This window comes from Parasteatoda tepidariorum, chromosome 6 (assembly GCF_982258835.1).
Source record: "Parasteatoda tepidariorum strain Cologne lab strain chromosome 6, Ptep-v5.0, whole genome shotgun sequence".
Classification (NCBI taxonomy): Eukaryota; Metazoa; Arthropoda; class Arachnida; order Araneae; family Theridiidae; genus Parasteatoda; species Parasteatoda tepidariorum.
Genome location: NC_141760.1, coordinates 35,792,682 through 35,818,369, shown reverse-complemented (window position 1 = coordinate 35,818,369; position 25,688 = coordinate 35,792,682). Strand labels below are relative to the sequence as shown.

The window sequence follows — 25,688 nt, the reverse complement described above, 5'->3', positions numbered from 1 at the left end:
TAATTTATGATTTTATAAATTCTGTAAAAAGGTTATTTTTATAAAACGGTAGAAATTAAATAAAAACCAAACGAATTCTTAAAAACAAGCATGTCAGCAAAAAAAGTACTTCTTAAGGGGACACACTGCCCTGCTAACATGCTATGGCTTTTCTTTAGTCAGACGTTCAACTAAAAACTGACTGTGGCCCGAGGCCCCATAACAGAAAACGAAATAAGAATAAAAACTCAATATCTCAAAAGATTAAAATAAAAAGGGGAACACAATTATATCAAAAATTACATAAGCCGAAAGTTCTTCCTCAAAAAGCACGTTATCACTCAGAAGAGTGTGTCCCCTGATGATGTACTGTTTTTGTTGACATGCTTAATTTTGAAAGTTCGTTTGGTTTTTATTTTAGTTCTACCCTTTTTTGTAATTTTAATTGTGTACTAAAGACAATTTTGGTTTCAATCTGCTTCTAGCATTTTTCATTTTGACTTATATTATTTAAATTTTAGTCTTCATTTTTGTTTATTTCCATTTTTATACTTTTATTGGATTTTATAAAATGACGTTGTAAATGAGAACGAGAAATAGAAAATGACCAAAAAAGTCCAAAAAAGAAAATTTTTCTGGGAAGCCGAAAAATGAGAAACACCCGTATCTGGTACTTAACGTTTTCCATTTCACACTTTCGGGTTCGTATCCAACAACACCTTACACATTAAATTTCCATAAGTTTAACTTTTAAATACTTCTTAATGTTATTTTAAATTTTACAATAATCGTTGAATAGCTGACCCAATTTTGAGTTTATGACTACCATTGTTCGACTCAGTAGCCTTGGAATTTTGAGCTCAATCCAGAAGACAAGGGATCTCCTGAATCAAATTTTGGGAGAAATTTGCATTCGTGGGGAACTTTATGATGGAACTAACCCGTTTTTGCTTTACATGGGGAGAGGAACCAAGGAAGGGTACTCTAACCCATGATCCGTCTTCCACTAGGGATACTTTACGTCAGCAGTGTGATCGGTGAGAATCGGCAGAAAAATTTGAATCAACCAGCCATAGATGGGTTTCGAACTCGGGTCACCTGATTGGAAGCAAACCCTCTATCCTTTGAGCCACCACAGCTCCCTTAATGTCATTTTATCGCGAATTATTCTTTATTTTTATAGCTATTATGGTTAGTTAATTTTATCGTGTTATTCTTATCGCACTTGAACAAAATGATAAGCGTCTTATCACTGAGCGCTGAAGACACTTAAGTTCTATGTATAGCATATTCAACCAGTGAGATCTTTTTACAATTTTTTGAGCTTTTACTACTGGAGTTAGCACTTTGGGCGTTTCTGCACTTTGTTTAGCTTTGTCTATTGGATATTTTTCCAAGAAAAGAGTTTTCTATTTTTTAGTACTTAAGTCATTTTTTATTTCTGCTCCTTAAATATCTTAAGACAAGCGAACTCTGCTACTAATGTTTAGAACTATGTTGATTTTAGCAATTTTTATCTCAATAAGCCACTATCTTTCAAAAATATCCCGCGTATTAAGCTTTTGTTACCGTAAGTTCAAGAGGAAAATAACACAAAAAAAATCCCTGCCCAAATACTGTAAAGAAAATATAAGGTTTTTCTGTCATTTATATAAAGCGATGTGATTCTGTTTAAACAAAAGTTGCTTGATTCTCATAATCAAGCAGAGACGGTCCGTCACGCACTGTTTCTGTGGGCGAAAAGTCACCAAAAATCTAATGAATTTTCTTATATACATCAAGGGCTTCCAAACTTCAGGAAGGTAGATAAGACTTTCATTGAGATAGCCTACATGAGACGGCTTTTTCGTTGGCTTTAAGCTGCTATTGAGTGCTAATTAAATACGTAAAGTAGTCAAAGCAAAATGTGAATCATTAGGAAAATGGCGCCAGGAAAAAGACAAAAAATTTATACAGTTTCGTTATTTTGAGCCATATTTGTCTTAGAAAAACATATTCTGATGCATGGACATTTTTATGCGTTACTTGTTTGAGCTGTTAAATAAAATAAGAAAATGATTCACCACCTCTCCGCCTTTGAAACAAAATTATAAAGACAATACTTTAGTTTTACTTTGAAGATAATACTTTAAAGATAATACTTTAAATAATTGAACTTACAAAGATTTTTTTAGACATTGCCCAAAAACTACTTATAAATCAGATGTGAAAATATTAGAAATTCAACATTATTAACTTATTGCCTTATTCGTGATGACACTGATAAGAGCTTATTTATGCTTAAACAATCCATTTGAGTTTATAAAACGATTTTAGAACAATTCGTATAAAGGAATACTTTGATTAAAAGTTTACAGAGAAAAAAAGTATGGCCGAAACTACCGGAATATTGTGAAATTTACCGTGCTTCTTGCTCTATGGGAGCACCAAATTGTTAAGAAATTTTTGCCGACGTGCTTTGGTGATGATTTTGGTAAAATAACAACATAATATGATTTTATAACAGGTGATGAAATTTGGAAAATGAGGTAAAATTGGTAATTTCATCATGATTACTTTAGAGCAGGGGTTGCCAAACTTTTTCGATCATCGACCCCTACATAATTTTTCGAAATCTCCATCGACCCCCATGAAAGTAATTTTCTGTTAATTAAAATAAAACTCTATTAGACACTGTGTTTGTACATTTATTTTATGATTTTGAACATTTATTAATGTAATAGTACATAATGTAACAATAGTTTCATGAAAAATATATTAATGTTGAAATATAAATACCTTAATATTTATGAAATAATAAGTAATTATAAGTAAGTAGAAATAATAAGTAAAGTAACTACGGATTTATTGCTTCTTAATCATTGAGATTGGTGTGCCTGATGTTTTTCTTTGCAAGTTTCGTTGTATTGAGTTCAAAATTGGTCAATTTTAATCGTAAATCCCCTCGAAACTCCACCTTTAATTTATTTCTGTTCTTAGTTAAGATTGAATTTACGTGACTGAAACCGGCTTCAACCATATAGGAGCTTGGAAATGCTATCATAAATGACTGAGCTATTTCGTAAAGTCTTAGATATTTTTGCAGTATATTTATATTTGTCCAAAATTTGCCTATTGTTAAATTTTTAAAAAGCGTCTTAGCTTCAAATCCCCATAATAATTCAGCAAGCTCATCTTGCAGGTTGATGTCCACGTTTTCAATCTGAGCAGAAAATGGCACAATGATCCAATTAGGGATGTCAATGTTTTCCAAATCAACAAAACGCAGTTTAAAATCGTTGCTCAATTTTTGAAGATTACTTGTATATATTTCCAAGTCTTCTTCTTTTATTTATAATTGTCACATATCTGAAAAATACTGATAATCCTTCAACCAATCGACCCTTCCGGTTTGGATCGACCCCCATTCGACCCCCTGGCTCAGATCGACCCCTGCTTATGTCAAATAGACCCCTGGGGGTCTATATAGACCACTTTGGCGACCTCTGCTTTAGAGCATGGCCAAAAATCTATTTATCAGGAAAAATTTGATTTTTAGTTTTGTATTTGCAATAGCTTTCGTAATAAGAACTAAAAATTTAAAAAACAGAATTACCTAATAAACGGAAAAATTACCAAATGAATGATTTAAATACCATGTTTTGTGGTTTTATCTAACAGAATTATGTTTTCTTATCAAATAATTATATTACCATGGAGTCGGTAATTTTTTAACTGATATTTTTCTTCTCTTTCCTTGGTGAAGGTAATTCAGTGTTCCTATCAAGAAACAATTATAAACTGGCAAACTTTTGAGGTTATTATTCCTCATGACAGATTGAGCCAATTATAAAATATTGTGACCAGACTATCCACCAAAATTAATTATCATGCTTGATCGGAAGTTAAGCAGAGGGGAAATAATTTTTAAAAGAAGCAGTTGAGAATTTTTACCCAAAACACACATTTGACTCTCCATATATTGCTCATTTCCTTAAATTTCCTCTTATTTTTCTTCCTCTTTTAATCTAATATTGATAGAAAAGAATCTAAAATGACTAAACCGAAATAAATTCGTAATAAATACATTGATTCAATCAAATTTGTGTTATCTCTATTTCATTTACCCATTACGTCACACCTACTTGCTTTGTTGCAATGTTTTATTCAGTACGGATTTATGGACCATATTCCATAATTACCTAGGTAGTTTAATAAGGAATCGTTACTATATAATTGGTTACGTAATAGTTAGTCTCAAATAAATGAAACATCATCGTAGTCATTACCCAATTACCATGGTCGTATGTCTAACGTTTCACGGACAAATGATGCTTACAGACCTGATGCCTGTTTAATAAATTTGTCCAATGAAATAAATTATTCAACAAGCATAAATTAATGATACTATATTAAGTTTTCTGTAAACATTAAATTCTGCGCTAACACTTGAGTAACCCAAAAATTAAACTTTACTCTCTCACTTTTATATTTTTCTAGTCTAGCCAAAATGCTTTTGTGGGTAATATTTGCACTTTCAGAGAAAAATCAATTAAAATCTGAACTATTATATATCGCAGATTTTCATTCAAGTTGGGCCACAGTCTCATGGAATTAATTTCTAAAAGGATTAATTTGCATGTTAATGTAGTTCGAATTGACAGCAAAGTTGAGTTAACAACAAAATTAAGCAATAATGTAGTTCAATACTTTCCTAAATTTTTAGAACTGAACAACATTATAGTGCAAACTTTCTAAGAGCTTATTGATAAAATGTAGAATGCAACTTTAAGTTCAAGGCTATTAACGTGCAATCAAGTACGTAGTCAAGAATAACATAGATCAACTTTGCATTGCATTCATTTTTGCATCAAATTTTAACGAAATTACGATACAACAAGAAATTTTACTACTGTGTCATGAGTCTCTGTTTTATTTTGAAAAATTTTAAAGAATTTATGCATTGATTAACATATTGATGTGTTTAAAATTACTTGATAATAACTTTTTTTTCCTAAACTCTTCGTTTAATGATGTTTTTTTAATTATTTTGCATCCCATCCAATAACAATCTAAAAACTGGATTATTGAGCTGTAAGGACTAAAATATCGTGTAAATTTGCAACAACAATTTTAAATTTGTAAAATTGAGCTAAATACCATTCAAATTGAACTGGTTGTATCATAATCATGCTTAACGAAATTTAAATTGTATGATAATGTGGAAGAATTTGACACCAAATTAATGTTTCAGTAAATTTTAGAGATGATATGGTTTTCCATATATGATATGGATTCCAGAGATGATATGGATTCTTAAAATAAAAGTGTTAAACACTTTTATTTTAAGAATAAATTAACACTAAGGATAGATATAGGATATTAATCGAAAAATAAATTTTATTTAACAAGAACGAAATCCACTTTAAAGATTTAGTAGATAATAATGATAGTTTCGATTTTGATATGACTTCGTGAATATGATTTATAATATTCTGTGGTTACATTAATTTTTTTTTCTTTTAAGTAATACTTTGTCTTAAATAAATATTCCCTAGAAACTAAAGCGGTAAGATATTACTTGATTTCAAAGTTTCATCGGATTCAAAGGTGTGCAAATGGAAATAAAAGTCGACTTGCTTCAAGCTCTCAAAAATAAGAGCTCATTCTCAAAACTTGATAGGCGTGAATGAAAAGAAACAAAAGTGAATTGTCTTGTTAAGAGCATTAGTTCCTCACCACCTCTCCATAGCAAGTGGAAATGTATTTTACACTGATTTGGCCCTCACGGCCATGGTGGTCTTTCTTATTCTGTTTTTTATTCTTTATTTTAGTTTCACTCTCGGCTACGGTGGTTTTTCTAGTTTTGCTTCACATCCTTATTTTCCATTTTTATTTCGCAACTTTACGTTTTATATTTCAAATCACTTTTGCTTCTTCTTCACGTCTAGCAAATCTTGAGAGTGGGCGCCTATTTTTGAGCGTTTGAAGCACGTCGAATTTTATTTCCATCTGCATAGCTCTGAAGCCAAGGAAGCTTTTTAATAGAGTAATGCTTAAGCTATTTAATTGTGCAATGAAATAACTAACAGAAGAGTTGTACGAGAGCAACAGAACAAAACAAAAGAGTAGAGAGGAATAACTAAGAAAAGAATTCACATTTCGGCATTCTAAAAGTCTTTTTTCCAAAATTTCTACAATCTAACATAATATTTCATATTTCTACAACTATTTTTTTGACAACACAATAAAAAATATATTGCTTTTTAGATCCACTAGAAAAAAAAAAGCGGGGAAGGCCGCGGTTGAAATGGGCTGACTCAGTGGAGTCTGATTTTCTCGCAATTATTGAAAACAATTGTAGATAAAGGATAAATCAGAAGTCATCATGGAGAAATCTTCAGAGGAAGGCATTGGCTCATGTTCGGCTGTCTGACCAACTATGATGATGATGGCTACTATTATTTTTAACCATTTTTACCTTGTTTGCAAATATTTGTTGATTACGTTTTGATCTTCCCTATAAAAATAATCCATAAATGAAGGAGTTACTAACAGTTCCCTCATCTTAATAATTTATTTCAATTAACCAATAATTGTTAGATAATATTAATATTTAGTCTAAATATTATTAAAATAACTATTAATATGTAGTCTAAAGTCCATTTTGTCTTGCAAGCTTGTCATATACTCCACAAAACAACGCACAATGCAGAGGCTTTAAAAATTAGGTGTTTTATTAAGTTGATTAATGTGTAGCAAAAGTTAGAAAACTACATAAATCATAAATTTTTTTTTTTCAAGATTGATTTTTGCAAAGCGGTAATCAATAAGATTTTTTTTGTTTGAATGTTTAGGACTCGAAATATCACACCAAGCTAAGTGAAGAAAGAAAAATAAAGTGCCAAGAAGGAAATTAATAGTTTGTGGAGCCATAAATTAACTTATAATTCCATTTTTTGATAGGGGTTTTTTCTTTCATCTAGTACATTTTTACTCATGATGAGTTTTCAATAATTTAGGTTAAACTTCAAACCTTGAACTGCTATTACTATTTAAAAAACGTGTTTAAACATAATGTTAAGATGAAAAAGAACATTTTTTGTGAAGTATTCAATTCTTTTTTTTTTATAATTATTATAATAATTTAAGATAGAAATGAACAGTTCTTTCGAATGTTTTATTAATTTGAAACACATCATACTCTTGAAACATCATTAAATTGACATTGCAGGCTTAAAAAAATAAAGCAATAAGATTGTTTTTGAGTTTAACAAATATTAAACTGTTAACAAATGTGATTTGACCAATGCAAAAGGCGAAACATTCTGATTTTGAGATAAACTCATTTAAAGACTTAAGACTATTTGTCTATTCACTATTATCATTTTATAGAAAAACTGCAATAACTTTGTAAATAAATTGAGTACAAGCAAAATTAAAGTTTTTTTAGAAAGTTAAAATTACAGGAATAATAAACTAATTTTCGAAAATTTTGTCCAAAATCATGTTTTTGCACTAGTTTGATACCTTAACACAAAGCATCTCAATTTTTAAGAATTTATTTAGAGATTTGATCTTATTATATTAGAGTATTTGGGACAAAATCTTTATATCTAGTTTCTTTTTCATATCCAATAAATGCAGTACATTTCAAAACCAAAGTAACTGAACACAGTTGATGTCCTTTTTTCTCTTAAATATCCAATTTTATTTTCATGTTCATGTGAAATTTTACGAATGATAAACTTAAATTTCACACATAGTTGATAAAGATTGATCACGTCTGTGGTGAAAATATAATAAAACGAGAAACAAGTTCAAATACCATGAGAGAAAAAAATGTGGTCATTGCTTTGCTCACAAAACTTCAACCATAAAAAAATTTTCCTCTTGACGTTTTCTTCTTGCAATCAATTCACTTTGAAACAGTGTTACAGACTTTCTTTTTTGAATTTTACACTATATTACTTTTAATATTATAAAAAGGCTTACCCTATGAGGAAGAAATATTTTTATAATACTATTCTTAATATACGGTAGAATCGTAAGTTCCAAAATTCTGTAAGTTCCGAAAATATTAATAAAAGGAAAAACTTACCACTAAAGAAAATTCAATTCATTTTTTTTTAAAAAATGGGGTACGCTTACAGATCGCTTACAGTACGCTTTTTCTTTTCTTTTTTTTTTTTTTTTTTTTTAATATCTTCGATAGAACACCATTCCAGACCTGCCGCGATGCGGTGGCTCAGTTTCGACTATATACCGGACATGACTGCCTTGCCGCGCACCTGTTTCGCTTAGGGCTGGCACCTGATCCCTATTGTTCTCTATGCATGAGCCAAGCTGTTTTGGACGGCAGCCACATCCTGTGCTGCAGGGCCCTCCGCGGGTCGTCGTCTACCGAGCGATATTGGGAAGCAAGAGCGTTCCTAAGGAAATGACTTTTTACTTTCTTGTTTTGCTCCTATGTTTTTGCTTTTTCATGTCAATTACCTCTGCCATTTGAAATAATTTTTTTTAAAAAATTAAGCTGGAAAAGCGTAAAAATTCAATCACACACCATAGATAATCTTAGAAAAGTTGTGAATACATTTGAATTTTTTAACACTTGCAATAATTAAAAAAATTAATTTGAAAAATGACGCAATGACGTAAATAATCATATTATGCTTTTTGGAAATAAATTTCATGGTTTTCATTTTTGTTTTCTGAATCGTCTCATAAACGTAGAAAATACCAGATAAAAACATAGTTTCAAATACAAGGACGTTACTTAGTGTGCTGCCGTCTATTTTTTAGGTAAAGAACTAATTTATTAAAGAGCAGAGATTAAAAAAAAAGTTGGAAAATCGTTGTAAAGTTTATCCAGCTAAACTAAATAAGTTTCAGCATTAAAATAATGAAATGTTTTTTTTTAAATATCATACTTTCTGCGCAAATCACACTTTGCTCTTTTCTTTTCTTTTGTGCACTTGTGTGCTAGTAAAACAAAAGAGCAGTTACTTTTGATCAATGTTTCTGATCCCGAGTTTTAGATAATTTCGTAAGAAAATATATAGTAAGAATTAATTTTGCTTTCAAAATATAATAAAAAGCTGTTTAAATGTAGTCTTTCAAAGAATTAAATAACAAGTTTGTATTATTTTAGCAATTTCTGAAGCCTTCAGTAACTTGAAATGTCTCATTAAATCAGTCTCAAAATGATATATTCAACATTTAAAAAGTTAAAGTATTTTAAACAATAGTCTCGACATTTCAGGAATCAAGCTTTTGACAGCCAAGATCGGCACAAGCATATATAATGACACGACCTGTCATAAATTTTCACTTCACGGTAAAGGGTGTCGTAAGTTAAAACAACATTTCATTTCTCATAACTTCAATTTTTCGAACAAACTATCTTTTCGACTGGATTAAAATTGGAACAACCTAGAATTATTCTACATTTCGCAATTGGTTGCGTGATATTTAAAAGTATTATTTAACAGATAATGTTCCTTATTTATAAAACTTAATTTTTTAAAGTGACCATGTTTTAACTTAACACTTGCTTGGAAATTCAATTCTGTCTAAAGATACATCTCTTTTAATGTTTAATTCTTAATGTGCAATAATTAAAATTTGAACCAATCCCAGAAAACAAGAGTATTTTCTTTGAAAAAAACATTGTTCATTTAACTTGATGAAGCTTTTATATTTTGTTTGTAGTAGGTGCAAAACATAGTACAATAAAAGTCAAATCAGCCACAAATACGATTCTAACTAATCTGTTAGAAATTCTGAAGCCTGTTAAACCATAATATCGGCGAAATTTGTTGAAACGATTACAGAGTGCTACGTTGACCTACTTCTCAAACTGAATTACACAATACTGTGGTGTAAAGTGAAAAAGGCTGCAAAATGAGCACTCTTTCTCCTGGGCAATGCTAGTGAGGTTATACCAGACTGTATCTACTCTATTTATTTTCTACAACGCATTACTACCCTGAAAAACTATGGTCAAAACTATCTCCTGGACAATGCTAATAAGGTAATACCCGACTAAATTTACTGTATTTATTTTTTAACAAGCTCCGATGGCATAGATTTAATTCCAAATTTTAACCACCAAAAATTATGAAAAGAAAATAGTTGCAAGGATTTCTGTAATACTTTAATGTATGAGTTTCTTTTATTATAATCTTTCTAAAAAGCAAAATTTACAAGTAAAATAACACATTTTCTTCAAGTAAACTTAAATAAAATCTTTCACGTGCTACCAAAAACAGATGAAAAACAGTTCAGAAACAAAAATTATACATTTTGTTCTATGTACGCATAAACAGATTAAAATTTTAACTATTTTAACAGAATTCAGAAACTCCAATTTTCCAAAGCAGAATGGGATTCTATGGCGTATAACATTTTTAATTTAATAGAGAATGTTTTATTTTTATGATAATCATTAGTTATATCATAAAAATATCGAATTTTGAGCAACTAAATTATAAAGCCATTTTACATCCTACTCACACTACGCAAATGTGTCTAAGGTGTAATGTTCGTATAATAATTAATGTTGAGCAAAAACATTGCTACACATCACGGAATTTCCTTTGCTATTTTCTGCAACCACGACTGTATTGCGTAGAAACATTACAAAAACGTTTATGCTGTTTTTTAAATTCCATGACGTAGGGAAGTCACTCTACCACATACTTATTAGATATGAAACTATTATATATGAGAGAAAATTGAATAGCAATAAATCAATTGAAATCGTTATCATATACCAAATGTTACATTATGTTTCATTAATCAATAAACTGTTTTATGCCACTTTAGCTACGTTTTACACAAGTCCACCAATTATCGAATCTCAATCGCGATACGTAGGAAAGAGCACAATATAAGATTATCTTATAATATTATTTACGTCGTAACGAGATGTCCAAGATATAGGATTGCTCTTTGCGTAATTTATTAATAGGTCTCATAAAGTACGTCTTATAGTAAGTATTATAGTAACGCTTATTATCTGGTGTGATATCTTAGCAAGTCTTGAAAAGTAAATCAAGCTCAAAACTTGCTCGATACTGAATTCCAAACTAAAATGTCAATAAATGTTTTGTACGGAAAAGATGATTTAACCCCGAAGCCCTCCTCCTCTCAGATTTCATAAAATAAGAAAACTATTTACGCATTTTATTCGTTTTTATTTATTTAACTTTTTTTTATTTCGCTTTATTACTACTTTTTTTATTTTCATTTTTTTTATCTGTTTAACTTTTTTTTCAATGGCGGAGAATACTTCTAACGCCAATATTGAAGACGATCTTAAATTCGAGTGGATAAGAATTTCATTAATTTTTTGTTAACTACTAAAAGCGGAGCCATATTTTCTTTACGTAGTAGCTTTTCTTTGTGATGCAATAAAAATTCAATACGTATTCTATGAAATTCTACCAAATAAAATAATTTTATCCAGCTATACGTGGAATGAATAGAATAAATATTTACTATCTAATTCTAATTAATGGGGATTTCTAAGAATAATGCAGTTGTGAGAAGTTTAAGTTAAAATAATATACCAAATAAGCAAGCTTTAAAATACATATTTAAAGTTTTTCAGAAAAGCAACTAAGTTTTAAATCAGACTATTGGCCTAGATACTGATTTTTCTAAAAATTTGATGTAGCAATGGCAATTAACATCTAATCCTTTCTTAAAAGTAAGTAAAAATGAACTTTAAAGCTAACGAGGTTAATCAATAACATAATCTCTCTCTATAATTACAAATCAATTATTTTTTGGAAAATAGCTTAGTTTAAAGTCGGTTCTCATTCTTAATTACGGTCAATTAAGATTTAAAAAGTAAAATTAAAAAGAGATCTATTGATTTAACAGCAGCAAAGCAGTTTAAACTCTCCTTAAAATTGATAATAGTTATTAATAGTTTAACAGCATAATTATGAAGTTTTAGAGGAGCTAAAAGACTTAAAGGGACTTCAAATGTATTTCTTTATACGGTTGCAAATTATTTCCAAAAATTTATTCGCCTCAATTTTATTCTACCCTTACAAAGATTTTATTAGAGTTTAGGATAACATTAAAATCTGTAGGTTTGTCACCAAGTACACTACCAAGCACTTACTTTGATGCCTTAAACTTGAAGCAACAATTTTAAACTGTATATATAATCTTGCAGTGAAGAACTATCTGTGCTTTAGAACAGACAAATAACAAAAATATTTTAAAAGTTGTTAAACTTCTTTAAAAATCGCCAATTTGGTGAAATTTTCACATATAGATGAAAATTATCAAAATCAGTGACTTTTTCTCAGTTTTTGCATATTTTTATGAGCCCAAGAAATGCAGTATTAGAATAAGTTCTACAATTTAAAAACAATTGCAATTATTCTAAGCTAATTGCAATCATCTTTAAATAAATTATGAATTTTTGGAGAAAAAAAAATGTTGATTCAGTGCATGTTGCATAATATATCAATTAGTTGAAATATTATTAATATAAAATCATGTATCATAATAGTTATAAAAAGAAAAACTACCAAACTGACCATTATAAATAATTTATTATAATAATTTCCTTTTTTTAGTCGGTTGCATATGTATCATATATACTGTAAAAAAAAATTTGGATCAAATTACAGTAAAAATTATGGGCACTCAGAAAACTGATACTTTGAAGACCATTTTTACCGGAGCATGTTACGGAACAAAACATCTTATATACCTCAATTTTTACGGTAATAATTACAGTAAAACCACTGAATCACTCTAATTAAATGAATATTACTTTAAAACTATTGTATAATTTACGATAAAAATGGATTTCAATGTAAAAAAGATTTTACAGACTTAATTTCAATTTACAGCTCATATAATTGACTTATTTTTAATATATTAAAAAGAAAAGGCTGCACAAATTGTTCGTTTCTAAAAATCTATTTCCTCCAATTTCCCGTTAGTAACCTAGTTTTGATTTTTAGAAAAATATGGTAATCTGAAAATGTAAAATATTTCGTACGTGCGTATGAGGTACATGAAGTAAACTACACTTAAAACATGCAAAGAAATGAAATCATCCTTCATAATAAGATCATAAAAAATAACGACGGTTATAAATTTATTCGTCGTAACAAGCAAAAAGGAAAGGAAAATTCGGTTTCTAAAGGTAATATCAAGAGACAAAATTTTTCATATCATCGATTTTTCGAAAGATTTCTCTTTTATTTCTTTCTATTTTATTTATTTCTATTTTATTTATTTCTCTTTTCTACATTTGCATAGAATTACATTATGAATAAACAAATTCAACAAATATTCAAATAGTGTAGGTTTATTCATGAACAAGAAGAAAACTAAAGTAATGAGAATAAATCAAAAGAAAAATGACAAAATTAAAATCGAAAATCACGAAATAGATGACATAGAATCATTTAGCTATTTAGGTTCTATTGTAGATAAAAAGGTGGAAGTAGCGAAGATATTAGACAGAGAATAATCAAAGCAAGAACATGTTTTAAGGGATTACATAAATTTTGGAGAGAGTCAAATATTGAAATAAAGACAAAAATAGTTGTTTACAAAGCTATTGTTAGAGCAGTACTATTATATGGCGCAGAAACCTGGAAACAGACTAAGATCGAAATACAAAAATTAGAAACCTTTCAAAACAAATGTTTAAGATTTATTTTTAAAATTTTCTGGCCTTACAAAGTATCAAATCAAAATCTATTAAAGAAAGCTAAAATAAAAACAATCGAAGATGAAATTAAAAAACGAAGATGGAGCTGGCTCGGACATATCCTTAGAATGCCCAAAGAAAAAATTTCATCTGTTGCGCTTACATGGGCCCCTGATGGTAAGAGAACAAGAGGAAGACCCAGACTTACCATCCAGCGCATGTTTTTGGGCGAATTAAAAGAATGTGGAATATCTGGCTGGGAGGAAGCAAGATCTATTGCTAAAGACAGGAGGCGTTGGAGGGATATGCTGGAGGCCTTAAGTGCCCAAGGCACGTAGAGGATAACCAACCAACATTATGAATAATGTTAAAGAAACGATTGACATTTTCATTAAGTGAAAATGGTTACTAATTACACAGAGGAAAAAAGTATGGTAAAAACTACTAAAATATTATAAAATTTACAGTGGCTTCTGGCTTCAAAAAACTGGGGGATTTTTAATAGATAATTTTTCTGTATTGATTCTGGTAAAATTAACTATGAAATATGGTTTTGCTATCACTGATAAAGTTTGGTAATTTCATAATAATATCTTAGATTTATCAGATTTATGAAAATCACATAAATTATTAGTCATTTTATTATGACATTAAAACCATTTATTCAGTTAAATTTACTTTTCAGTTTTGTATTTGTTACTAAATGAGTTGTAATTTTAAAAACCAGAATTTCCTTTAAACCGTTATTTATGAAAGAAAAAATTGCCAAATGGATGATTTAAATGCCGTATATTTTTGTTTGTAATACGAGAATTATGTTTTTTTTTTTTAAATCAGAAATCTCATTACCTTAGAGTACGGTAATTTCATCGGAATTTTTTCCCCGTGCAAAATAGATACCTGCATTGCTTGTTGTTACTTCTCACATGTTTACACATATTTTTTTCAAATTTCCCTTAGTATGTTTTATTCAATTCAGAATACCTTAAGGATAAAAAATTATGCCGTTGAGATTATTTTTGCACTGCAATACTAGCAAACAACTAAGAACGCTTTTGTCGGTTTTTTTATTAGCCGTGACTATATCAGCTAAAAAATTACACGTAATATTTTATTTATTATTTTCTCATGCAGGCCAATAGCAAAACTGTTTGTTTTTAAAAAGATTTAAACATTTTTTTTTCGTTTCAGGATTCATTAAGTTTAAGAAAAAAATTGTACCGTATTTTTTTCTAAAATTACGCTTTAAAAGTTCTACTATAAAAATGAATAACGTCTCCTACGTCTGTTCTCTGATCTAAACAGTGGTAGCGCAGTATAAGCATGCGCTAGTTTTGTCTTCAGATCTTCATAATGAATGAATCTCAGACTGCTGCCTATAGCTCATTAGAGTAGCACTAATGCGACATTAACAACCGAAATATTTATTTAATCGACGAAATGATTAGTTAAAACTTGAGTTTTGCCCTTTTCTATAATAATTTAAACTTATCTTAGAGTTTTTATCATATATCCAACTAGAAAATCTGTGAAATTTTGAATTTTAATTTCCAAGTCTAAAAATAATAATTGGGTACTTACACTTCAAGAGGAAGATTACAGATACCCACACATGTAACCTATGACGTCAGAGCCAGATAATAATTTATAAGCAAAATGGTGCGTTAAAGTTAAGCTAAGTTTCTTCTCGCAAATTAGAACGTTAATTAACGTGAAGTTAATTAAATACAGTGCCGTATCGCACATCGAATTCATTGAAATAAAATTCGTCCTCGTCTACGTATTTTACTTAACTTAGAATTATTATTTGTTTATGTAATTTATTGTAACCGTGATATATTTTTGTTTTGTGTACCTTGCAACTTCGATGCATAATCAGCTTGTTTATATTCTACATGGCATGTCTTCGTGTTAAATAAGAAATAGATAGCGATAGAATTGAAATCTTTGCGGGAGAATATAGAATGTGTCACTTGCTAGAATTGATTCTTGACGGGCTTGACTTACTAAAAATAGAATGGAAAGAACAGTTGCGAATGCCACGCATCAACAACCAATCAGGATCGAGCTACTCCAACTACGTCACTTGCAGGTATCCCATTACAGAAGTAATTCGGTATTTAATAAGTAATTCTAGACCTGAGTGTACTTAATTTCTTCAAAGTTAAAATTGAAAGTAGAAGGTAGATAACTAAACGCATAATGATTATAAAATATTTCGAAACATAAAAATAATTTCCTTAAATAATTTTTGACTTTATTCATAATTAATAAAATATAATTTACTTTCATTCTTTGTTAATAATTTAAATTTAATTTCCAATGATAATTAATAAAACAAATATTATTTTCCATAGTAATCAATAAATTTATTTTAATTTTCAGTCACAATTTAACGAATTTTTATATGTTATCATAATTTAACAAATTTTTTATTTTCTATCAGAATTAATAAACTACGTTTTTATTTTCAATTAAAATGTAACTTATTTATAACAAAAATTTTTTATTGTAGGTTTTTATACTCATAAATAAAACATTCTTTTTCTTATAAAGAGGAGAAAGAAAAATATTGATTGAATATTATTGAGTGTGACAACTTATTTAATCTGTACGTGTGTTTAGAGATTAATATCATGGTGAATAATTGACATATAAAAGCTACATAGTATAATTGAACAAAAGACTTGCATAAATAATTTTTTTAAATGCATGGAAAATGTCCACAAAAAACAGTTTGTCATTTTAGGTGACACCTAAAATATTCACAGCAGAACAGTCTGTAACTCATGGCAACAATTGTTAATATGATTGTCTTTCTCAAAATGAGAACTATTTTAGAGGTTTATCAAGGTTACTAATGTATAACCTACCTAACAGTGTTTTAAATTGATGGATTATCTTTGTCATAGCGTGTAGTACTTTTAGAAAAGTTATTTATATTACAGTCTGTACTTTTAGAAAAGTTATTTATATTTGAATTTCCTACTTTATTATGTCATGCAATTTATGATCAATTTAAGGTGTCATACATGCGTTCATGAATGAAAATAATTTTAATTAAACTGGAGAGGAAAGGTTTAAAAATGAAGTTATAAATAAAAAATATTTCTATAATTCTGGCTTCACCGTAACAATTCCGGATCAAATTATGGTATAAAGTTCGGTACTTGGTACGAAAAAGCCATTTTTATCATTCATTCCATATTATGCATAATTTTTAGAGTAATGTTTATTTAAATAAAGTGATTCTTTGATTTTACGGTAATTATTACTGTAAAAATTACGTCATATCTGATTTTTTTGTTTTCTAAATGTTCCAGTAAAAACAAATTTTACAGTAAAAAGTACCGACACGCTGAGTGTCGGTACTTTTTAACGTAAAATTTATTTTTAAGTAAATACTACATTAAGTGAAAGACACAGAAATCAATTTATGCACACTGTAGAAATTTTTGGATCAAACTACAGCACTTTGAGTGCATCACGTGCAAAATTTATTTTACCGTTAAATAGTATACCGTAATTTTCACAGTAATATATATTTAATTAAACTGATTCAGTGATTTTCCTATAATTTTTAGTGTAAAATTTACGGTATATCAGATTTTCTTTGTTCCTTATTAGGTTCCGGTAATATGGATTTCATAGTATCCTGAGTGTCGGTACTTTTTACCATGATTTGATCCGGAGTTTTTTACAGTGTTGAGAAACATTTCTTTAAAACATGATGAACTTATCGTCTAGAAGCAATATTTATTTTCTGCATCGATGCACTTCTTTTAAACTCTAAAAACAGTTATTAAATAGATTTTGAAAATTCATGCAAAAGATTTTATAATTATTATTTTTTAACCCCATACTATCACCTCGATCATCTTTATTACCTTTTGATCTTTAAATCTTCTTCATTCACTTTTTCTACACATTGATCAGGAAGAAAATGGCACATAGAGGTATGAAAACTATTTCTTGAAGACGCATTCGAATAAAAACACTACATTGATAAAAATATGTAACGCCTTACTTTCCCTGTAATTCTTTTTTCTTTTAATTGCATAGAAAAATTGAAAATATTTTTCCAATAAATCGATTACGGAGATTATTCAAAATTTATGAAATACTTGTAAATGTTTTTCAAGAACTATTTCTTAAAATACATTTTCTGCCTATTTCTCTTCTATTCCCATTTGCCACAAATTGATCTTAAATCAAAATGGCACGTGGCTAAAAAAATAACCTTTGCTGAAAATAAATCTCATTTCCCCCTCATTTTTCATAGATCATGTGTTTTTCTCTTTCGAAAAACTTAACATATTCATTTTAAACATTTGTCCTAAATTTTATTCTGAATAAAGTACCGGCACTTTGAGTGCTTCATCCGTAAAATCCATTTCACCGTAAACATCTATTTTTATCGTAAAATATTATGCAGTAGTTTTTTCATTATTTAATTTGAGTAATTTATCAATGTTGAGGTAATTTTTACAGTAAAAACTATGGTATTACAGATTTTTTGTTCCGTTATATGTTCCGGTAAAAATTGACTTTAAGGTAAAAAGTACTGATACCCTGTGAGCCGGTATTTTTTACCATGGTTTAATCCTGAATAGTTTACAATGTGTCTGAATTCCCATTCTTCGTATGGAGGGAATAAAAAAAGGAACATAATATCAATAGATCAGTTTTTAACAACACTATGAAATCACGCACAAAACTACTAAAAAGCATATACCGAAACAACTAATAAAGCTAAAATAATTCCAATTATTCATTTATTTATTATTATTTACTTCCCTGTCCAGTGGCTTTGCGTTATCGTTATTAAATTTTTAAAAAATACGTTTTTGTAATTCAGCTCATCAGTATAAGCTGTATTCAGTATCATTTGGCATGATGCTATTGCTAGCGAACAACTCACTATATTCAAAATTTACCACTATCAAGTATTTTTCTGCAGTACTTAGGCCTTTTGAGGCTCCATAACACGCATACTTCCCCAGTATATGTATTTAAACCGCTCAGTTATTTGGCAACTATAAAAATTACCTCTTATATTAATATAATACTTCATAAATATATTTGTATATTTCATACCTATTACATACCCTCAAACATTTCAGTTTCATGCAAAATACATTCAAATGATAATAATTTTTTTCTGCGCATAGCATGCAAGTATAGTACCCATAAAATAAGTTAAAAATAGAAAGAAACCATGAAAAGATATAAGCATTTTTAGAGAGAATAAAAAATAAATAATTAACTAATAAAAGATTTGTTTAAAAAATATTTAAAAATTTTAAAAAAAAACTAAAAAGCCGGAAAACGAATTAAGCGAAGGGTATAATCTCGTCTTAATTATATCCACAAAAAATGAGTGTTTTCTAATATTGTAGTAATATAACCAAAGAAAAATGTACTGGTGAAAGAAATTAAGAGAATTTGCAGACTTGGTCGATTGTCTCTAGAACTACTGGAACGATTTCAATAAAATTCGATATGTACATACATTAATAAAATATAAAACAAATAACCATTCAACAATTGTAATACACAAGTATGATCGTGAGTAACACTTATTGGAGACGGAAGGTGTGAAACAGCGGTGGTAGAATTTTAAAAAAATGGGTTAATAGGGGGTATGGTCTCCTTTTACACATGCACATGGTTTGCAGCGTGATTTCATACTTGAAAAAAGTTTCCTATGGCGATTTCAAACCTTCCGACACCAACGAGTGTTACCCATGATCATGCGTGTGTATTACAATTGTTGAATGATTATTTTTTCTGTATTGTATCAATGTATATATGTTACGGTGAAACACTGAAATCTGGAGAATGTCGACATTCACCGGTGAATGTCAACATTCACGTAGTCTCTTGGTGTATGTCCGAAATATTTGTTAAATACCCTTATTTCTGACTCTCACCGGTGAATGTGAACAATCACATAGTCGCTTGGGTGAATGTCCGAAATATTTGTTATATCCAATTCTATATTCATTTATTCGCTAATATTATTATATTTATTTGATATATTTATATTTATTCTATATTTTAATACTTACTGACGAGAGATTAGAAGAAACATCAGTGTTTGGAGTATCGGGCAAATATATACCGAGCAATAGCACTTAACCTTAAAAAACATCAGTGTAGGGTTAAAATATGGAATACACGTAATTATATCCACGAATAAATTCATATAAAATCGAATGTAATAAATATTTCGGACATTCACCAAAGCATATCTGTGATTGTCGACATACACCGGTGAGGGTCCGAAATGTACAAGAATGTAGTGAAATATTCGATCTTTCACCGACGTATTTGGTGTTTGTCGACATTCACCGGTGAATTCTTATCACGCTATATATTACGCTTCTTGACAATTTTCTGTTATGAAAGTTCTAAGGAAGCCCAAAAAACGAACTTTTCAATACATTCTTCCCCGACACACAAATCTAAAGGCAACAACGTCAAAGCACTTTTTCATAACTTTTTACATCATATGAATGAGTACCTTATTCAACACTTATTCGTAAACTTTATAAATTTTTGAAGGGCTTGTTATGTTATTTAAAAAAAACATTAATATTCAGTATTTTACTTAAGTTTATACCTAGTTTTTATATGGCTTACTCAAAAATTGTTTTCGATCCTTAAAAAAGTATTGGAAATGTGGAACTTTTTTTTTATTGTTATATCCGCAACTACAGTATGGGTATAGTTAAAATTACCTTCTTGAAATCAATAGAGTCTGTTTTAGTTGAGGGATGTTTCTGAAATATACGGCATTATATGCATGGAAAAAAGAAATTTGCTCTCTGATAATTAAGATTTCGACCACCGGGTGAGAGAAAGGCGCTCGCAAAGAAAAAATATTCTAATAGGTGACGCAAAACTTTATTAAATTATAGCGTAAGTTCAATGTGCATTTTCGACGCATTTTATTCTACTCATGTTTGTTAAGGTTGCGTTGTAGCGAGTTTAACATTAACATGAAAAGAAAAATTGTTACATTATCCTATATTAATTTGAAGTCTTACACTTGCTTTTAATTCAGTTTCATTTGATAGCCGCTTCTTTCTCTTCCCTGCAGCACATCTCTTACTCTCCATTCCTTTCACATTTAGAAATTTTTTTTTCTTCAGTTATTTCTTTTGTACTGAGAGAAAAAAACATGATCAAAACTACCAGCATATCGAAACATTTACCATGTTTAGGGCTCTATGGGAACGTCAAAAAAATCTCGCTAATTTTTACCGAAGCAGCTTTTTGGTGATTTTGATAAAATTAACAGTAAAATATTTTATAATATTTTATAAAATCTGGTAAAAGTGGTACATTCTGGGAAATTTACCATGATATCTTAGAACATTACTTAGCATTCTTAGAGCATTACTTTTCCTTTCTGTATTTTTAATAATTGTATGCTAATAAGAACAAGAATTATCAGAACCAGAATTTTCGACAAATCGTTGCCATCTGAGTGTAAAAATTATTAAATGTATAGTTTCAATCTCAATTGGTTGAGTTTAATTAACCAGAATTATATTTTTTACCAGAAGTAACATTGTCATGGAGTACGGTAATTTTACCAGAATTTGTTTATCCATTTAACGGTATAGTGCTGAATAATCTTAATGTAGTGACTATACCGATAAGAATCGCATTGTCTTTCTTTCATCTACCTAAATACTCTATTTATTAGTAAAAATAAGAACTTTTATGGCATATTACTTTTTCCGATGGTCCATACAAAGTGTTTACCTAGTTTCCTCAAAATACTTCAACTAAAAGGATGACTGCGCTGGCCTAAACAAGATACTTTTATTAAAACCTCATTGTAAATAAACGTGGTAAAATCTCGTTATATGTGGTTATGTCGTCATAAATTGCTAAAAAAAATTATTACGGTACTATTTAGTGTGTGAAAAATCTATTCGCAATAAAGAAGTTTAAAAAGCTTCTAGTAACTTGAATAGTGCAAGTCAATGGAATAAAATAAGCGAAATGTCTTTCTTCTACCAAAAAACTCTATTTATTAGTGAAAATATGAACTTTTATTGCGTATTGCTTTTTTCCGATGGTCCATACAATGCGTTTACCAAGTTTTCTCAAAATGCTTCAACTAAAATGATGACTATGCTGGCCTAAACAATATACTTTTATTAAAACTTCATTATAAATAAAATCCCGTTATATATGGTTATCTCGTTATAAATGGTTAAAAACAATTTTATTACGGTACTAACTAGTGTGTGAAAAATCTATTCGCAATAAAGAAGTTTAAAAAGCTTCTAATAACTTGAATAGTGCAAGTCAATAGAATAAAATAAGCGAAATTTTTATTTCCGCTTTCCGTGATCTTAGCCTACAGCAGAACATGTAAATGTTAAAATGGTTTTTCCCTATGGGATCGATTGCGCACGCAGGAAAAAAAAACATTACAATTCAACCTCAGTCCCATTCTATCAGTTTATCGTTCGAAAAATGTTGCTTTTTTCTTAACTTTTGAAATAAAAAAGAACAAAATCAGTTTTTGTTACGCAATTTTTTTTGTTGAAAAATGCACATTTTAGTTAAAAATATTTTTTTTATTTACTTATTCTTCAGCTGTTTCTTAAAAATGTGTTGCTTTGTTTGGATCGAAAGTTGAAAAATAGAATCTTATGCATTACTACACTGCAAAAAAACACTGTAAAAAGTTCCGGCACTCTGAGTGCCGGTGTTTTCTACCATATCTATTTTTACCTAACATATTACAAAACAAAATTTGATATACCCTAACGTGTATGGTAATAATAACCATAAAATCACTAAAGGAAATAAATATCGATGAAATCGATATATCAACTCGATTGAAATAAATATTACTGTAAAAATTACGCGATAATATTTTATATTAAAATAAATTTTACGGATGATGTACCCAAAGTGACGGTACTTTACACCGTAATTTCATTTTTTACAGTGTACCTAAACGAAGCAATAATTCCCACTCACCCACTCTGTAAATTGAAATGATATAAGCTAAAAGAAATCATATTTAAAACCATATATTAAAAAATATAATATGACATATTTTGAACTTATTATTGTAATATTTACTAACCTTTTACTTCATAAAATTAAAACAATATATTTAAAAGAAAAATAATTTTTGCAGTTAAATGATGAATGAATGCAAATAGAAATGATTTGCTAATAAATTTAATAAATGAATTTAATGCATTAAAAATGATTTGATAGGTTTAACTATCATTATTTCTTTGGTTTTCATATGGTTTCAGATTATTTTATAAATTACGTATATTTGCAAACATCATTATAACGAATCAATTTAAAGACAATTTAATTTTATAAATGGTGCTACGTTTTACAAAAAATAAAATATTACAAATAAATGAAATTTTAGTAAACATTTTAATTGGCAATGTTAAAAATGAAATTAAAAAATAAAGTCATACATAAGCGAAGAAAAATCGTTGTTTTATGAAGTGAAATACCAACAGAATTTTCTTCTTAATGCATGATTAAAAAAAAGTCGTAACCACCAAAACTTAAAATTTCAATGTAATAAAACACGAGTTGATATATTTCATTTGAAATATTATTTTAATAAGCAATATTTATCAAACTAACTTCCTAAGCATGAGACGTATGCTTCTCAAGAAAAAAAAATAATAAGCTTTAATTAGTTAGCTAAGTTTTTTTCTATTTTTTAATAATATTATTCTATTTTTTAATAATGTTATTGTATACAAATTCATGAAGAATTAAAAAAATATATGTTTTTCAGTTTTAATTTTTTCCCCTTTTCGTAAAATCATGTAAAAAGAAAATTAAATTTTTATTAAAAATAAGGGTCAAAATAATTCCCTAAATATAAATAAAAAAAATCATATTCTTTGTATTATAATAATATAAAAACACTCTTGTACCATTTACTTTATTTTAAAAAAACATTTTGATAGCAGTAGAATATGCCATATCATAATTCCTTAGTTAAAAGTTAAAAGTCGCTTCTTAATTTATTATTTCTATCTATATTTTCGCTCCTTAAATTATTGTATTTTTGGGACGAAATATTTCCTATAAAATAATATTATTATTGCAAATGAAATAGACATATTTCTAGAACTATTGCAATTCAAAATATTTACTAGAGTAATAATAAATATTTCAACTATATTGTTAGACTTAAGACTCTAACAATTACTCTTAAAAACATAATAAACAAAGAACATTCAATGCATTTTTTAAAATTGAACTATAATTAACTAACATAGAAATATTATTGTAAAAAAGAGCTGATATTATAAAGATATATGCTACTAAAATTGATTAATAAACTAGTTTCAAAGCAGAATGATGATAATTTCCTGTGCTAAAAATATTTTCTATGAAAATGATTAGGTTCCGAATATTACCATTCATGTTATTTAATAGACTATAACCCAGTAAACTAAAAAATCTTAACTATATAGCATAAAATTTTCATTTAAATCACGTTGTTTTTACTTTTTATTTTGTTAGTACACATTTTTTTCAATGATTTATTTTTCCATAAAAAAATGTTAATTCATATTTTTTCCTTGAGAATAAAAAGAATGTGTTTTCACTGTTTAAAAATCTATAAAATATAGACCTTATTATTTTATTAACTTCATATAATTTTATTTTTTTAATGGAAATTTTTTTTAATACTAGACGTCAATTTTTTTGGTTAAAACCTTACGCACTTTTTCTAAAAATTCTTTAAATATCAAAAAGAAATTAGCCATTTAGTAGTATAAAGCATAGTTGAATAATATATTAATTCTATTAAATTAAATTAATACGAAATATACGCTTCCAAATTTAAACATTAAGAAAAACGTTTTATTAAAAGAAAATGCAATGATGTTTTAGTATATGTTCTTTTCGATCATAATTTACACAATAAAAATAAACGCTCAAACGCGTACAAAACAATAAAAGGTAAGCAAATATTACGATAGTCTGCACGTTCTAAAAATAACGAGAGAAAATAAAACTTACAAACCTTGAGCCATAAATGATGCTAGAGCTACAAAGGTCATCAAAGCCCGTTGCCTAGACAGCCGGCTAACACCACACGTCATGTTCTCTTTGTGTAGATGATATGATTTCTTAACACGCTAATCCATCTGTCAACATTTTTCACACTTTTTTAATATAGTTTCGCACCGTAATCTAATTCTTTTTCTTTCATCTTCAATAAAGTCATCAGTCCATAAATATGACCACAATCCTCAGACACAACACTTAATAGTTAATTATGCAACTAAAATTCGTATCTTGCTGGTAATTATATTTATTAACATCATTTTTCCACCCGCATATTATTCAAACTAACTTAATGCAGAATGTGTGTTTTTCTATGAAAATTTTAGCAACAGAATAAACGCTCTGCGTTTTTTTTTTTTTTTTTTTTTATGAGTGGCACTCGGTCAATTATTTGACAACCGTTATTAGTTTTTGAGCTTAATAATTTATAGTCATGCATGCATTCATATTTCTATTTGAATAGAATTAATGTTCATTTTTTATACATACGCATCCACACAATTTTTAACACTCACATGAATATAATCACTAAGCATCAGTTTAAATATTTTTTAAATAAATTATCTATCATATCTTTACTGTTCAGAATACTTTATATGTATTTTAACAAGATATTACTAAACTTTTTAAAAGTTTGTTTTGAGTACGTCTTCATTTAAATGTTATATTAAAATTTAAGACAAGTTCACAAGAGACTAACTTCCGCAAATTCTTCGTCAGTTCTAATATAAAATAAAATAAATGCAATGTAAACTAAAATTTTTGAACTCCGGATTCATTGAGTAATAAACTGATTTTATTTTAACAATTTAAACGCACAGAATTTTAGAACTCTTTTCTATTATGCCATAACAAATTTAAAAATTATTTTTTATCATTGCATAAGTAAGAACTAACAATAAACTTATAATCCATTTTCATTTAAAATGAGCCAAATAAATGC

The 25,688-nt window shown here is 28.4% G+C and overlaps 1 protein-coding gene across 1 annotated transcript in view; it reads right to left on the bottom strand.

Annotated features, from left to right (window-relative positions):
• The window catches only part of LOC107449160 (proto-oncogene tyrosine-protein kinase receptor Ret), a 184,806-nt gene extending 159,858 nt beyond the window's left edge, over window positions 1-24,948 (bottom strand). Inside the window, exon 1 of the mRNA XM_087165636.1 lies at window positions 24,702-24,948. Coding sequence (XP_087021762.1) covers window positions 24,702-24,780 — 79 coding nt within the window. The 5' untranslated portion in view covers window positions 24,781-24,948. The remainder of the gene's footprint in view (window positions 1-24,701) is intronic.
• Window positions 24,949-25,688: the final 740 nt, after the last annotated feature.